A 16,884-nucleotide genomic window follows, 5' to 3' on the forward strand; every position below is an offset into this window, starting at 1 on the left:
TCAAATGTAAGCTACTGTTATAGTTCACTCATTTTGACTCTCTTCTTCAGGTCTCAGTCCAGGAGACTCGGGTGTGGTGCTGAAGTGTCAAGTGTGTGGTCACAACTCTGACTCCCCTGCCCAGCTTCAGCAGCATGTGCGAACTCACCTAGAGGTTAGGGTCCCAGCCGAAAGGAGTCCCACCCCTCGCCAAAGTACGCCATCATCAGTTGACCACCCCCAGCTCCAGCTGTCTCCCCAGGAAAGGGAGCCCCTAGCCTGTGTCCCTTTGCCAGACTCATCCAGCCCTGGTGCAAACGGCGGCTCAGCCACGCCTCGAGACTGCAGTCCTCCTGATGCCCCAACCACTGACCTAAAGATCAAAGAGGAGCCTCATTCAGACTCAGAGACAGAAGAGGAGCAAATGGAGTTTAAGGAGGATGGAGAGGAAGAGGAGCTTGGTGGAGAGGAGGGAGATCAAGAAGCAAAAAGGAAGACAAAGGAGGAGCAAATTGCCACATCCTCCTGCCAGACATTAACCTCTCCGTCGAGTCCAGCCACCGCAACTGTGAAGGCAGAACCAACTAGTCCCACCCCTGGTTCTAGCCCTGCACATTTGGGAGGTACAGGGTCAGTTCTTCCTGGAGGCGCAATGTTCTTGCCTCAGTACATGTTTAATCCTGAGGCAGCCATTTTGCCTCAGGCCTCAGAGATACTGGCTAAAATGTCAGAGATGGTCCACAGCCGTCTGAAACAGGGCCAGCCAGTTCCTCAGAACAACCCAGCAGCCTTCTTCCCATCTGGACCGACTGCACCTACAGCTGCAGCCACTCCCCCTCATAAAGGAGCCACCTGCTTTGAGTGCGATATCACCTTCAACAACATTAACAACTTCTATGCACATAAGCGGCTGTACTGCTCCAGTAGGCACCATGGAGAAGGTGCAACCTCAGCTTCAGGCCCTGGATCGACAAGAGATGCAGCCCCAGCCACGATGCCTTCCAGTGGGGTACATGGCTCGTCTGCATCTCCTCCGGGTGGAGCAGCAAGTAGAGCAGCCTCTGCTTCTCCTACTGACTCTGACCCCCCTGCAGGAAGTGGAGTAACAGAATCCAGGAGGATGGTGGAGGTGAAGACAGAAAACCCGGTGGTGAGAGAGGGAATATCATCCTCTTCTGAAGGGGAAGGTGGAGGTGGAAGTGTGGGAGGAGGAGCTGGAGGAGGAAGAGCAAGTGAAGGCAGCCAAAGTCCTGCTAGTGGTTCTGCAGAGGACCAAGAAGACGATCCCAATAGAACCTTCTGCGTGGCCTGCAACATTCGCTTCAGTCGTCATGAAAACTACACTGTTCACAAACGCTTTTACTGCGCGTCACGCCATGACCCATCCAACCACCGAGCCGTACATATGGCCAAGGCAACCACCACAGCAGCCTTCCTTCCCCAGCCCATCCGCACACGCAAGAGGAAGAAGATGTACGAGATTCACATGGCCAGAACTGAAGCCTTAGCCAATGCTGCTGCTGCTGCTGCTGCTGCCGCTGCAGCCACTGCTGCTGCCGCCTCTGCGCCATCCCCTTCCGTTCTGGGCTTGGCAGTGAAGCAAGAAGTTTCTCCCAGCGGGGCAGGCAGCTCCAGCTCTGAAGGAGATGGCCCGATTGACCTCAGCAAGAGGCCCCGTCTGAGAGAGGTTTCACGGCACAGCGGTAGCAGTAGCAGTATTCTCCCTGCCCTGCCTCTTACTGACTATCACAAGTGCACCGCCTGCAGTATCAGCTTCAACAGCATTGAGAACTACCTGGCTCATAAAACCTACTATTGCCCTGCCACCACCCTCCAGCCCCACACCTTGGAACAGCTTCACAGGCTCAAGAGATCGGCCTCCACCTCTCCCAAAAGCAAGCCTCAGCAGGAGCGCCCAGAACTTTTGCACCCTATGGAGGCTAAAGCTCTACCCGCTGAGTGGGTTGCTCAGGCTCAAGGCACATCATCCAGTCCTCACCCCTCTGCCTTACCAGCCTCCGATGCCACATCTTGTCCCAATACAAACCCCACACTTGCAGCCACCCCAGGAGCTGGAGCCAAAGGTGTAGGCGCTGGTTCCTCTCAGGTGGTCTGCCCATACTGCCCTAACAGGCTCATCACCTGTGACCTGATGGAGCACTTCAAGACTACCCACGGTCTGGTTGTAACCATTCAGCCACCCCAGCCAGGCATTGCAGTCAGTCGCAGCCCCAGCCTTAGTCCCAGGGATGGACCTGCAGCAACCACCTCCACCACCCCGACCAGCCAGCCCAGACTGGTCTCTCGTGTTCACAGAGACCGCATCAATGGACAGGCAAGGAGCGGTACAACTTCTCCTGTCTCCCCACCGGTAAACGGCAGCCCTTCCGGTGGGGTTGGATCACCTTCGGCCTGTTCACCTCTGCCGCTGTCTCCCCCAAGGGCTCCCTCTCTGACTTTATCACCTGTGCCTGAGGTCCTGAAGGAGACGGTGGGGTCATCCCATCTTCCAGACAAGGCTGTCCCGACCATAGCCTCTACACCCCAGCCTGCCCCCATCCCCAGCCCTAAAACTACAGTAATCTCCCCTGTCCTGAACGGTAACTCCCGCTTCTGTCGACTCTGCAACATCAAGTTCAGCAGCCTGTCCACGTTCATAGCTCATAAGAAATACTACTGCTCCTCCCACAGTGCTGAACATGTCAAGTGAGCTGAGCATTTCACTTCTTCATCTTCCCCTTTCTTTATCTTTCTGAGTGGAGGCTTTCCTTCACCAAAATGGCGCTCAGCTGGCATGACCATGAATGACAATGAATGACTGTTACTCACCTGGCAGGGCCTGATGCCCAACTGCTCCAGAGCAGAATTGGCAGGTGGTGTTACTAACATACATCAACTGATATTTCTCCTCTGATGGGTCAAAGTTTGTAGTACACTAAGAGCTGAGGCAGATGCTACCGGCACACACTGGTGTGCCCTTGTCCCCTAGATCACTCTCTGTCTTCGTACCCCAGTCCCCAATTCAACATCTACCACTCCCAGGCCTCACAGTATGTTGCATTATGAGGGCGATAAAAACATTTATGTCAACAGCCTCTTTTCTGTCTCATTGTTGAAATGTCAGTACCTAGATTCTGACTGTTGGAGGCATTTCTGATAATACAGGATGATGATGCTGATTATGATGAATCTCCAGTCTTCTCCTGAGCTCTTAATGTTCCAGACCTAAACAGAGGAATCATTTCTCTTGTGTGGAAAAGACTTGATCATTGTTAATGTTTTTATTATCTGTGCATAGTGTATGATGTCTGAAAAAAAGAATTCTATAATGCTTTTGGTTTCAACACTGGCTCTTTTTTGCTTACTAGAGAAGCTAAAGCGTTTTTAGCTGAAAAACAAATATGTGGTATCACAATGTTACTAATTACTGAAGGATAATATTTCAAAATGGACAGTTTTTTTTCTTCTTTTCTTTCATACACACAAATTTTTATTTTCTCTTTAAAATGCAAGGGAGAAAAAAATGTGAAATATTTATCTTTTAGTCCTCACTGATTTCATGTCAACAGAAAACTACCTACCTGGTGTCTGAGAGTACTTGTATTTTTTATTTGTATATTTTTCATACTGTTGGAAGGAACTGGGTGTGTTGAAGTGTATTTTCTAAGTGTAGATATATAATATCTTCTCACAGTAATCACTGGGATCACACTGAACTTCATTACATTTGCATTTTGTGATACATTGTGTCACTATTTGGTTTTCTGTTTATGTAGTCTTTAATTGATGGTGAGGTCTGAAAACCAGCGCTGTTTATTTTGATCCCCTCTTGTACCTTGCTGATGAGCAACACAATTAGATTAGAACAGCTTCTTCACTTACAGCTTTTCACATGAGAACGTTAAAGGGAGCGCTTCTGAGACTGTTGTGTTTATACTTTGGTGAGAACATTGTAACCTCCACATTTTACGGTTACAAAATCCAAATCTTGCGTTACCAGCCTCCATACCATGCTAAGTATGACCATCACGGACACTCCGCTTTACATGATTTGTTGCATACTGCCAAATCATACGTATACTAAGGGATACACAAAACACAAAAAAATGCTTCTGTATCTAATACACATCTTAAAAGATGTTATTTTTCTTTTAAATTATTGTGTTTCTGTCCGGCAATGAAGGCATAACAGGGAAGATTCGCATCTTAGTACAACACCTCACACAGTAGATAGATGTAATAACCACTTATTGTGGCCCATGGTGTGTGTAAGAGAGAGACCCTTTCCACTCTCACTTTATTGCTTTCTCACTCATGCACACATACACAGACAGTTTACGCTATATTCCCATGCTGCTGTTGCAGTTGCAATACAGTGTTAGTTAGAACTGTGAAATGCTTTCTTTTTTCAATTATTCATTATTATTAATATTGATGCAAACTTACCAATGTACAGTAAGGATCATCTTCAGTTTTTTAGGGCCAAGACTTAATTTTAATTGAAGCTGCCAATAGCCAATATTGCATCCAGATGCTGAATTTGTTACAAATGTAGTAATTTTCCTCCCACAAATTCTAAGAAATTTCCCTCTCGATTTTACTTTTGTCAATGTACAAGACCCTCTAAAACAGCCTTTGGACCTTTTATGATATGTTAAAACTACAGAGTTGAGAATTAGTATTAGGTCATCGCAGTTTCATTGCAAGTTCTGAGGCCAGTCCTCCCATACTGATTTCTTTGGTTAGCAGGGCAATACCTAAACCAGCTATTAGACATTTTTGCAAAAATGCTAATGTCAGTCAAAATGTAACACACACACCTAATCAAAGTCATCACTCTCAGCAGTGGTTGTAATAAATATAGTTTTTTTTTTTTAGGGGGGGACAACAGAACAAGCTGTAAACATAACACTGACATATCAGCGTATGAAAGTGTTATCGTGACTGTGGCAATGTGAGCTCCTCATTCATTAATTGTTCATCCCATCTGTCACATAATTCAAAATTCCTGGTTGATTTTTATGTTGTGGTTTGGAGCAGAACTGTACCAGACACATCTTTCTAAGTGTTTACAGTAGTATCTCTCAGTTCAAAAGGAGAAAGAAAAAGCAGAAGAAAGTCACAGAGTCATGTCAACTAGTCACAAATTGAGTAACAGAGTGCTGGAAAATCATCCTTTGAACTTACTTTAACTGCACTGTGTTGTATAAAATGTGCCGAATGTTTTAGTTTTAGGGATTTTTTTGTAATCTATTTATGTTATACAGAACTTTTCCCCGTCCAAAGTCCGTCACCTTGAAGGTCTTTCTGAAAGATTTTAACCCTCACATAAAACCTTTTTTCTAGTTAACATGTTTTCTCAATGATTCCTCTCATGTCCATAATGGAGAAAATCACTATGAATGTCAAAACGTATATTTCCATATTTTTCATTTCATTTCAGTTCCATTACACTCTTGTCCAAACTATGCATGGGAAATAAAAAAGTTCTGAGAGACACTGATGAGAATGTGACTGTACTTTATTTCTAGTGGCTTCAATCTTTTTTGATGTGAACGCCTACGCACATCTCTCGTCATGTTCCATCAGTGGAAATCCTTGACTTTTGTAGGTGCTTGATTCCCGGTGTACTCATTTAAAAATCACTTCCTTTCATAAGAAAGTTTCCAGTGTGCTGTTTCTCTTTCATACTCTTAAATGAAGGCTGAGTGAATCATCAGCTTTCCTTTTAAAAGTAAAGTGCATGGGCACTAGTACCTGTAAGAAGAAAAGTGTGCTCAGAGATCAAAGGCTGCCCAAATAATGGCAAAGTGCAGCGAAAAAAACACTGGTACCTTTAGTTTGCACAGAGACAAAATTAATTTATGCATATTTCCAAATGACTTTCTCACCTTGTATATATGCTTCAATCATGTGATGTCTCCTTGTATTTACTTATTGTGTACTACTCTGTGTTCTGGAGCCGTTTCAGCTCACAGTCAACATGTTACAAGTGTCATATTAGCATCAATGAAACACTTGACACGAGATGCCATAATCTAAATCTCGGACCCTGTGTGTGTGTGTGTGTGTGTGTGTGTGTGTGTGTGTGTGTGTGTGTGTGTGTGTGTGTGTGTGTGTGTGTGTTTGTGTGTGTGTCTTTCAAATATCTCAAGAACCATTCATTCGATCTACTTCTCACTTGGCTTCCTGGGTACCCAATGAACTTGGGGTTTGGAATTTTGAGCAGTTTGGACAGCATTGGATATTGGATATTAATAAACTGTAAATAAAACTAAACGACTGCACAATAAAGGTTGAGAAAAAAAACGCTGCCATAACAATGGCTCTTCCGTGTCTACACTTCACAATAAAAGCCCAGCTTAAATTCACTCCGAGCATTTCGCTAAAAGGTAACTCACTAAAAAGGAATCTTTTGCCAACACTCAGGGCTGTAGTCAAGTCCACTTTTGTCGAGTCCAAGACAAGTCAAAGACCAGGGGCCTCATTTATAAAACCTGTTACGCAAGAAAAAGTTGCGTGAAGCAGGGTGAAATTTGTCGTCGCAACATTCCTCGCAATAGTCGGGATTTATAAAGAATTTCCATGCGTAAAAATGTTCCCAGTTTTCCGCAAACTTTTGACCACAAGTGTGATCGTGCGTAATGCTCCCAAGGTTTTGTAGACTGCGTTTTAGTGAACTCCGATGGTATGCCCGTTTTCCGAACCTAACCCAGTTTTTGTTTTCCTGAACCCAACAATCCCGTTCTTGCTAAACCGACCCAGAGCCGGTCGCGGCGCCCGGCGAGGGGCTGCCAGCAACGGGGGAGAGGCAGGGGCTCCTCCCACACCGTGCAGCGCTGCTCTCCCCTGCCTCTCCCCGGGAAATGCGTTGTTTGTTTGATGTGTATCTGTGTGTGTGTGTGTGTGTGTGTCTGTGCGTCTTTATGTGGTCGTATCTGATTGTAGGTGTCTGTGTGTGAATGTTGTCTTTCTGCACCCGCTATTCCCACACAGTTACCATACAAGTTACCAAATTGTCACATTTCAAGCACATTCACCTGTTTTGCACCAATAATGATCCAAAATCTTGTTTCTATTTTTTACCTTTTTAATAATTGAATTTCCTTCCTCACAAAAACAAAAATGATCATATGATCATAAATGTGATCTCACATGGGTAAATGGCAAATATGAACAATAAATTATGTATATAATTGGTAATTGAGCTAAATCTGTTAAGTATTAAGGCTGTGTAACAACAATATGAACACTACACACGGGTTACAGCTTCCAAACAGGATTTTGTTTCGATGTTCTACCTCTGTTAGGAGCATATCGATCTCACAACCACTGAATCGTGTTTTTTCCCCATTTTTCCGTTTCGTGATTGGTGATCAGGGGCTCCTTTCAAGGCTGGAATATTCATTGATCGATTAACACGGACCTTATTAGGACAAATATGGGACGACCTTGGGAGGAGCGTGAGGCTCGTGCACGACAGCATAAGGTAACGCACGTCCGTATTTATAACGAGAAGAGTGCGTACAGGTTGCGCCGCAAAGGTGTTATAAATCAGAATATTGTTTTTGCGTACGGAAATTCTGACTTTTTGCGCACGAAATCTTTCACAATAGAATCTACGCACAGTTTTATAAATGAGGCCCCTGGACTAGTCGAGACCGAGTCCAAAAAGGTTCAAGTCCAAGTCAAGAGCGAATCCAAAAAGTTTGAGTCCAAGTCAAGACTGAGTCCAAATGAGAAAAAAGAATGAATGAATGAAAAAAAAGATTCCTCTTCAAGACCACTTTTATATATTTATTTTATGTTCAATTCAATTCAATTTTATTTATAGTATCAAATCATAACATAAGTTATCTCGAGACACTTTACAGATAGAGTAGGTCTAGACCACACTCTATAATTTACAAAGCCCCAACAATTCCAACAATTCCAGTAATTCCCTCAAGAGCAAGCAGTGCGACAGTGGCGAGGAAAAACTCCCTCTTGGGAAGAAACCTCGGACAGACCCAGGCTCTTGGTAGGCGGTGTCTGACGAGCCGTTGGGGGTGTGATGAACAGTGGCGATGTGATGTGTTATGTGATGTGTGAGAGACAGTATATCTTCTAGTTTGTATGATAATTGTGCTTTATTATTTGTAATAATCAAAAAGCAAGTGTAGAGTAACACAATATAGGATCAATTAGGCCATATTATTTACTTTAAGTATAAAATGAAAATTTTCCCTTTCTTGAACTTATTACTTGTCCTGAAGATTTCATGATACAAAGTGCTCCATGACATTGTGTCAGTGTCTAAATGAAAATGATTTCTCACACTAATCATGCAGTGTTGCTCAGGGCTGTCATCAAGTCCACCTTTGTCAAGTCCAAGACCAGGACTAGTAGAGACCGAGTCCAAATGAGAGACAGTCAATACCGAGTTCATATTTTATGTGATGTGAGATACAGTTAGATACAGTATCTTTTACTTTAAGACTATGACTTTAAGAATTTTGCTTTATTTGTAATAATCCAAAAGCAAGTGCAGAGTAACACACTATAGGATCAAATCAGGCCATATTATTTACTTAAAATATAAAATGAAAATGTTGCCTTTCTTCAATTTATGACTTTTCCTGAAGAAAAAAGTTACTTTAGAACAAAAGCATATAGTGCTGGACTCGGTCGAGACCAACTAGAATATTTGGCGAATCCAACGGTCGAGTTCGAGACGATTCATGATAACAATCATCCATATTGGGAGTTTACAAAGAGGGTGTGAAGGCAGCAGTGAAGCTATAGCCTCACTCTGGCCTTTCAACGTAAATTAAAACAAGCATTATTGTAGAATAATTAAGAATTATTAGAGTGCAAATCCAACTAAATTGACTGAACTCATTTTTGTAAATTCAGAATAGTATTTTTGTTTGTTGTGTGGATGAATCATTACAATGTATATTTCATTAATAAATTAACAATTTGGAAAAGTGTTTTTCCCCCTCCTTTTTTTCGGGCCAGTAAAATATACAAGGGACCAGTAAAACCGTGATCTGGGGAAAATGTTATGTTGGAACCTGCTAGGGCTTTGCAATTAAATCAAATTTTTATGGTGATTTCGATTTTGGCTCAATCACAAAACAATTATTTTGCACATTATGTTTTGCAAGTAAAGTTTTATTTTGTCTTGTCTTGTGCCCTAATATGTTTTCAATGTTGATTTGTTTATCTGTTTCACTGTTTTTTAAGTTCAATAATGTTGGTGGGGTATTCTCTCTTGGGGGAGAGGAAATGCACTCCACGCTTTCCTCTCTAACAGCCCTGTACCCCACAGTCAAACTGACATAGAGCCACACGCCCCTAGCAAGGGGTTTTCCATTTATTTTTCCAGCCATTGGATCTCAGTTGGTTATTTTCCGGCTAATTTTGATTCTTATTTCTTTTATGTCCTTATGTAAGTCTGTCCATAGCTCAATACAAACCTTCAGCGGATGTGCTGTTTCCAGAAGGGGATTAGCGTGCATGAGTGTTGGTATAGTCCATCTTTAACGTCTCTGGTCAGGACCTCATCCAAATCGGTTGCCCCCAGCTCATGACATTTAGCTCTCTGGGCTGGGTCGAGTCTGCCCAGAAATCTGCGGCACTTCTCTTTCTGAGCTATTTCACCATAGCCAGGGAATGCTCCATGCACTTCATACCGCTGGGCCCAGCAGGGAAAACTTTCATTCACCTCTCCAGCAAAGTGAGGCGGGAGTTCAAACCTGACGTTTGAGGACGACGCTCTCTGCAGTCCAGCAAGTCTCCTTTAAACGTTTTCTTCATCTTTTCTCTTACTGCCCTTTCTTACTATTACTGTGATGAGAAATTCTTGAATGCACAAGGACCAGAATCTGATAGTCGTGCTAATTATACACTGTTAAAAGTTAAGCTAGTTGAGGTAGCAGTGGCAGTGGTTAACTGACTTCACTTCAACGAACTGCCTAACACTATGCAGTAAACTTATGATGGGAGTCCAGGGAGAAAAACACCAATGTCGCCCAGGGTTTTGTGTTGCCTGAACTTGGGAGAATGATAAAATAAAATAACACGTTTCAACTTCTGAACCGAGACTCCACTGAATGTCTCCTCTTTATTATCTTTATTTACACAGTCAGAGGCAACACATGTCAAAAATCACCACTTCTGCTTTACCCTTCACAATAAAAGCTTCGGGCAGATACCCTCTATGGCCTCTATTAACATCCTCTGAACATTGATAGTGTAATTTTACAGGGAAAATATTGCTGGATGGATTTAATGTACAGAAGAAGGCAGATTTGTTTACAGTTCACAATAAATATTTGTCAACAGTATAAACCAATAGCTGAATTTCAGCTGTAGTCAGCATTGTGTTGGACAGTAAAATAGGCTACAAGCATTAAAAGTAGGCTATTGATTGTATTGTATTAAAAGTCTTACTAGGTATATTTATTAAGGTTAGCCTGACTATAGTCTCCAGCAACAATGAGCAGGATTATTAATTATTAATTCAGGTCTTTGCAAAGATTCAACATGGCATCCTCTGTACTTGCCTGTGGTAGAATGTAGACTGCTGTGATAATGACATATGTAAATTCCCTTATATAAAGTGCGATCTGCATTTGATGGACAATAAGTTTAGATCAGGTGAGCAGAAATGGGATAGTATTTTAATATTCCTAGTGTCCTTATTCCCTATGAAGCACAAGCCCCTTTTCTTCTTTCCGGAGTCCTCTGTTCTGTCACAATTATGTATAGATAGAGTCACCTTAATATGGGTTATAATGGCACTGTCTGGTAAAGCCACGTTTCGGTGAAACATTACATTACAGTGATATATCCTGGTGATCATTCAGTTTTTTATCCCTAACCCCTAACCTTAACCCTATATATATATATTCATAACTTAACATTAGTCATTCAAATGAAACCAAGGTGAAAAGTAGTGTATGTATTGTTAAAGTCAGCCATGGCTTGAAGCCAAGTAAGAAATCACTTAAAAAGTCTGCAAGTCTGAGTGGTGCCTTCCTCTCAGCACTCTGACAGATAAAATCCTTTGTGGATTAAGTTTTTCAAAGGAGACTTTATTGGCAATCTCTGCAATAGTTAAGTTTGTCCTGGTCCCTCACCCTACATTCATGATGCCATGCAATACTCCCTGTCAGGTGTTGTCAGCCTTAGATATGGTGTGCTTGAGCTAAAGTTAAAAGATAAAAACTCTGTTGTGGCATCTGATGACAAGCTGGCCATGAGAAGAGCTCTCAGGGAGTAGCTGTTACACATGCACTTAAGCATGCACGCAAACACACACACACACACACACACACACACACACACACACAGAAAGCTGTCATCTCTCATTAGGAGATGGTATACCTCAACTAATCTCACCTCACTACAGCGGGTATTGGTTCGCTGTATCGTAACAGGTCATCATGTCAGGTCATACATATCATGTGTAAGTGAGTGAGCATTCCCGGTTTTCTCCCTTTGAACTGTAGGTACATTTTTTAAAGTGGTAATCTATGACTGGCCTCTCCTGACATCATGATCCTTCCCATAATACCTTTTTATTCCTTGAAGAGAGACATACTTGTAGTGCAGAGAACACGGTATTCAGAGACTCACAGCAGAAAACTGCCTTCCAATCGGAGAGATGAAATAGAGATTGGAAAGGCCACAGTGTGCATGAAAACCCTGAAAACACACTTGAAGATCTTATTATATACGTGCATGTGTTTAAACCCTCTGAGACCAAATCTGCCGTCATTATGTTAAGCCCGCCCACCAACTCTATACACGATATGATTGGCCTGACCAGAATTTGGTTTTTCCAGCTTGCAAGCCAACGGAGAGTTGCTAGACGATGCTGGCTGCAAATTAAATCTGCTGCCGCTAGGGTGGTCTAGATTTCTAGGCTAGGTCAGTGCATATACTTTACTTCAAATACAGTTGGAAAGCGCATAGTGACTGACCCAAATGCTCTCTGGCTCATTGCAAACAGGAACTGCTTTGTTTATAAGTTCAAGGTTATTGCCAGGTGAAAGCTGGCAATAACCGCCCAAGACTGGGATTGGTTTAAAGAAATGCAATCAACCCAGAGTTTCTAAAATATATCTGTGGTGTAGCCAGACCTTGCAATGTGAGACACACTGACACCACCCACACACTGACACATACAGGGCAGAAATCCCTGTCTGTCTCTGTCATTAAAAATAACAAAGTGCAGCTTTCCCCAACAACAGTGAGTATCAGTCTTGCCCTCTGTTCCACTTCCTTCCTCACAGGTTTGCCTCCTACTCCCTTCAGGCACAGTAGCCATAAACATATGCCTGCATACAGAGAGGCTAACAAAACATTATGTAAACATGCTTTTATTGATGTAATGCATTTAATTGTATTTAAATATATGATCCTCTGACTGTTTCTTCCTCTTACATAACATATAGTGATGATATACACATGAATGCACTAAGATAAACTCTCTCTTTCTATTGAATCTTCCATCCCTTGTACTCATACTTATTAGCCAGCCAAAGTCAAAGTTGTCCTCAGTGCCATTTTTTCAGTTTTTTACATGTGTGTGTGTGTGTGTGTGTATGTGTAGAGAGAAGAGGTGGGGAAACACAGGACAGGGAGATTGGGATTGAACTCCAGTTTGAGTGTATGTTATGTTCACTCTGGTGGAATCTGGAGGTCTGTAGAGAGGCAGATCTGTCCCATGACAGCTCTTGTCTATTTCTAGAAAATTGCTGCATTTTTCCCATCTGCAAGCTCCAAGATTTAGTCTCTGAACAATGTATATCTATCTGAAAAGTACCTTATCATGCATCTATCATGGTCTCATCAATTTTTACTGCAGCTGCTGTCTGCACTGAAAGAGCTGAATATATGTCCTTTAACACAAACCTCACTGAGATAAAAATTACCAAAAGGATAATAAGAGCAACATGTTTTGAAAAAAATATCTTTCAAGGGTATCTATACCCTCAAAGCACAGATTGTCATCTGACTACAAACTATATGGCTTATGGCTGTTTGTTTGCCCTTTAAAACCAGTATAACCATTAAATTATTGTTGAAAGAGGCCCAACAAAAAAAGACCTTAAATCTGAGAGATCAGAGAGGAAAAGGTTTTAATTAATATGCCTCCATGCCACCAAGTGGTACAAAGCAAATGTATACTGTCTAAAATTCAATCTCAACTAATATTATATATATAACAAGGTGGACTAATACAAATACCTTGAGAACATATAGTCTATGAAACATGTTAAGTAACAAAATAACCTTCCATTCCTAAGAGGTTCACCAACAGGTCAGCAGTACATCACAACACCACATATTAAAGTGAGACAATGTTTGCCAGGTGGCCAGAATCTCCATATCGCTTATTAGGTGCTGATATTTTAGTGTTGTGTTTACAACTTCCTTCTGCTTTCCCCAAGTGACCAAAACAGTTTCTGGTTAAAATATTGTTTTTGCATTTTTCACATGTGCAGACTTTTTAAGTATCCCATGTATCAATTGTAAAGCCTGTGCCCTACACTTTCAAAAAAGAATTGAACGTGTTTCCTCTTATATATGTTTTCATTGTGTTAAAGCAGACAATTCGATATAATGGTGGTGACACAAGAGGAAAGGTCAGGGGGTCACCAAAATAATAGTGTATCATTGGAGCAAGAATATTCACAAAAATCACAAATTTGTATAGTGGTGCGCACAGCAGCAATTTTCAGAAAAAATAGAATATTGTAAAAGCTCATAAATGACAGCACTTTATAAACTAACTACGCTAAAATAGAATAACATGACATTTTAATAAGGAGCCACGCAACAGCAACAACTTCTCAATGAGCTGTTGTTACAATATTGTGTTAAAAGCCGAGCTTAAGTCAATAAGCAGGATCCCGGCAGAAGTGTCCTTCCAACTTTATTGTCAGTTCACGCCGAAATTCATTTTGCGTTTCCAAGCAGCTCCACTCAAAAGAAGAAATTAATAGAAAAATACACACAGAGCCAGACAACAATTATACATATAGTACAAGGATGAATACATATCAACATCCTATTTTTTCACCGGGCCGTCTGAGCTGTGCTCCGGAAGCACCGCAACCTCTGCGAGTAATCAATACCATTCAAGTCAATGCTTGATATTCCACCACCTGCGTCACGTCCCAGAAGCGTGTGGGAAGTGGCTCTCCGCTCCGCTCCACTAAAGATATGCGCCAGGTCTATTTTCATGCGAGCTGCGGGGCGTTCAAACTGTCGGGCAGGAAGTGAAACAGCAAGAATATCCAGTCAATTTACCAAAAGACACCCCAAATATCATATAGGTCTCCTTTACTTATAGTGATGACTATATTTTAAGACGCAAATAAAGTACTTTCCATGCCAGAATGGGTGGCAAACAGAGTAAGACACACGTCCCAGAGGGACAAATAGTGGATATAATGACAAAAAAATACGGGCCTGGATGTCTCCAATGTTTAGAATATTGATCATCAAATTTTAGGTTTTCTGAAAATAGTTAACCATTAAATGTTTGGCACAATGGGAAAAGGAGAGTAAAAGTAATCTTGTATTTTATCTGCTTTTATATGTTTAACTGTTTTTAACTGCTCTTTAATGTTTAATTTCTTATACTGCACTGTAACTTTTATTCTCGTATTTTATAGTTTTTTTTATTGTTTTTATTGTTTTTATGTAAAGCACTTTGAATTGCCCTGTTGCTGAAATGTGCTATACAAATAAAACTGCCTTGCCTTGCCTTGCCTCTACAACAACATGGACAAGAGATTCATCCTGGAGGTGGAAACATAATACGAACCCATAGATCCTTTTTATCAGGATAACGCCAGAAAAGAGAACAAAACCGCGGTGCAGCCGGAATGCAGCACAGACTGGCCCAGTGGAAAATCCGGGTTAAAACAGATGGCCACCCTAGCTATGTCTGTAAAGATGTCCTTCAGCTGCTCTGCAAAGTCCTCTGCACGCAGCCTGGAATGTGATCTGGACCAGCAGTCTTCTGATGGTTTATGTTGGAGAAGACCCCCTTCACGCTGTCAGCAGTTAGCTGCAGTGCCTAGTTGTAGTTGTAACACCTGTCCCATGTAGCTATATAGTCTCTATTGTAGAGTGTAGGAAGGGGCCTGGGTTCTTTTTTTACTTTAGATGGCACTATTACCGGTACTAACTAATGCTTGTTAGCAATCTATGTTTCTCAATAACATTAAAATAACTGGCCGGTGCCTCCAATATGAATGAGGTAAGTTTTGTGTTAACCTTTATAACCTATATTACTCAGAATGAAACCTCATGTACAAAATCTAAGACCCAACAATCCATCCATCCATCCATCCATCTACCCATCCATCTTCGTCCGGGGGGAGCAGCTCAAGCAGGGGACCCCAAACTTCCCTTTCCCGAGCCACATTAACCAGCTCTGACTGGGGGATCCTGAGGCATTCCCAGGCCAGGTTGGAGATATAATCCTTCCACCTAGTCCTGGGTCTTCCCCGAGGCCTCCTCCCAGCTGGACGTGCCTGGGGAGGCGCTCAGGGGGCATCCTTACCAGATGCCCGAACCACCTCAACTGGCTCCTTTCGACGCAAAGGAGCAGTGGCTCTACTCCGAGCTCCTCACGGATGACTGAGCTCCTCACCCTATCTCTAAGGGAGACGCCAGCCACCCTCCTGAGGAAACCCATTTCGGCCACTTCTACCCTGGATCTCGTTCTTTCGGTCACGACCCAACCTTCATGACCATAGGTGAGGGTAGGAACGAAAACTGACCGGTAGATCGAGAGCTTTGCCCAGGCCCGGGTGGAGATATAATCCACCTAGTCCTGATTCTTCCCCGAGGCCTCCTCCCAGCTGGACGTGCCTGGAACACCTCCCCAGGGAGGCGCTCAGGGGGCATCCTTACCAGATGCCCGAACCACCTCAACTGGCTCCTTTCGACGCACAGGAGCAACGGCTTTACTCCGTGTTCCTCACGGATAACTGAGCTTCTTACCCTATCTCTAAGGGAGACGCTAGGCACCCTCTAGAGAAAACCAGTTTCGGCCGCCTGTACCTTGGATCTTGGTCATGACCCAGCATTTGAACATAGGTGAAAATTGACCGGTAGATCGAGAGCTTTGCCTTCTGGCTCAGCTCTCTTTTCGTCACAACGGTGCGATAAATTGAATGTAATACTGCCCCGGCTGCGCCGATTCTCCGAAAAATCTCCCGCTCCATTGTCCCCTCACTCGTGAACAAGACCCCAAGGTACTTGAACTCCTTCACTTGGGGTAAGGACTCATTCCCTACCTGGAGAAGGCACTCCATCGGTTTCCTGCTGAGAACTATGGCCTCTATGGGAAGAGGTGCTGATCCTCATCCCAGCCGCTTCACACTCGGCTGCGAACCGATCCAGTGAGTGCTGAAGGTCACAGGCCAATGATGCCATCAGGACCACATCATCTGCAAAGAGCAGTGATGAGATCCCAGCCCACCGAACTGCAACCCCTCCCCACCCCGACTATGCCTCGATATCCTGTCCATAAATACTACAAACAGGATTGGCGACAATGCGCAGCCCTAGCGGAGGCCAATCCTCACCTGAAATGAGTCTGACTTACTGCCGAGAACCCTGACACAGCTCTCGCTTCGGTCAAACAGAGTTTGGATGGCCCTGAGAAGAGACCCCATCACCCCATACTCCCGCAGCACCTCCCACAGTATCTCCCGGGGAACCCGGTCATAGGCCTTCTCCAGATCCACAAAGCACATGTAGACTGGAAGGGCATACTCCCAGGCCCCCTCCAGGATCCTTGCGAGAGTGAAGATCTGGTCCGTTGTTCCACGACCAGGACAGAATCCGCATTGTTCCTCTTCAACCCAAGGTTCGACTATCGGCCAAACC

General features: G+C 43.2%; 1 protein-coding gene across 2 annotated transcripts in view; it reads left to right on the forward strand.

The window, feature by feature from the left end:
• Nucleotides 1–5,482, forward strand: part of zfpm1 (zinc finger protein, FOG family member 1) — a 139,285-nt gene extending 133,803 nt beyond the window's left edge. For both annotated transcript variants that reach the window (XM_039808248.1, XM_039808249.1), the window contains one exon: nucleotides 51–5,482. In XM_039808248.1, coding sequence (XP_039664182.1) covers nucleotides 51–2,689 — 2,639 coding nt within the window. In that variant the 3' untranslated portion in view covers nucleotides 2,690–5,482. The remainder of the gene's footprint in view (nucleotides 1–50) is intronic.
• The last annotated feature ends 11,402 nt before the right edge of the window (nucleotides 5,483–16,884 follow it).

Source organism: Perca fluviatilis, chromosome 8 (genome assembly GCF_010015445.1).
Source record: "Perca fluviatilis chromosome 8, GENO_Pfluv_1.0, whole genome shotgun sequence".
NCBI lineage: Eukaryota > Metazoa > Chordata > Actinopteri > Perciformes > Percidae > Perca > Perca fluviatilis.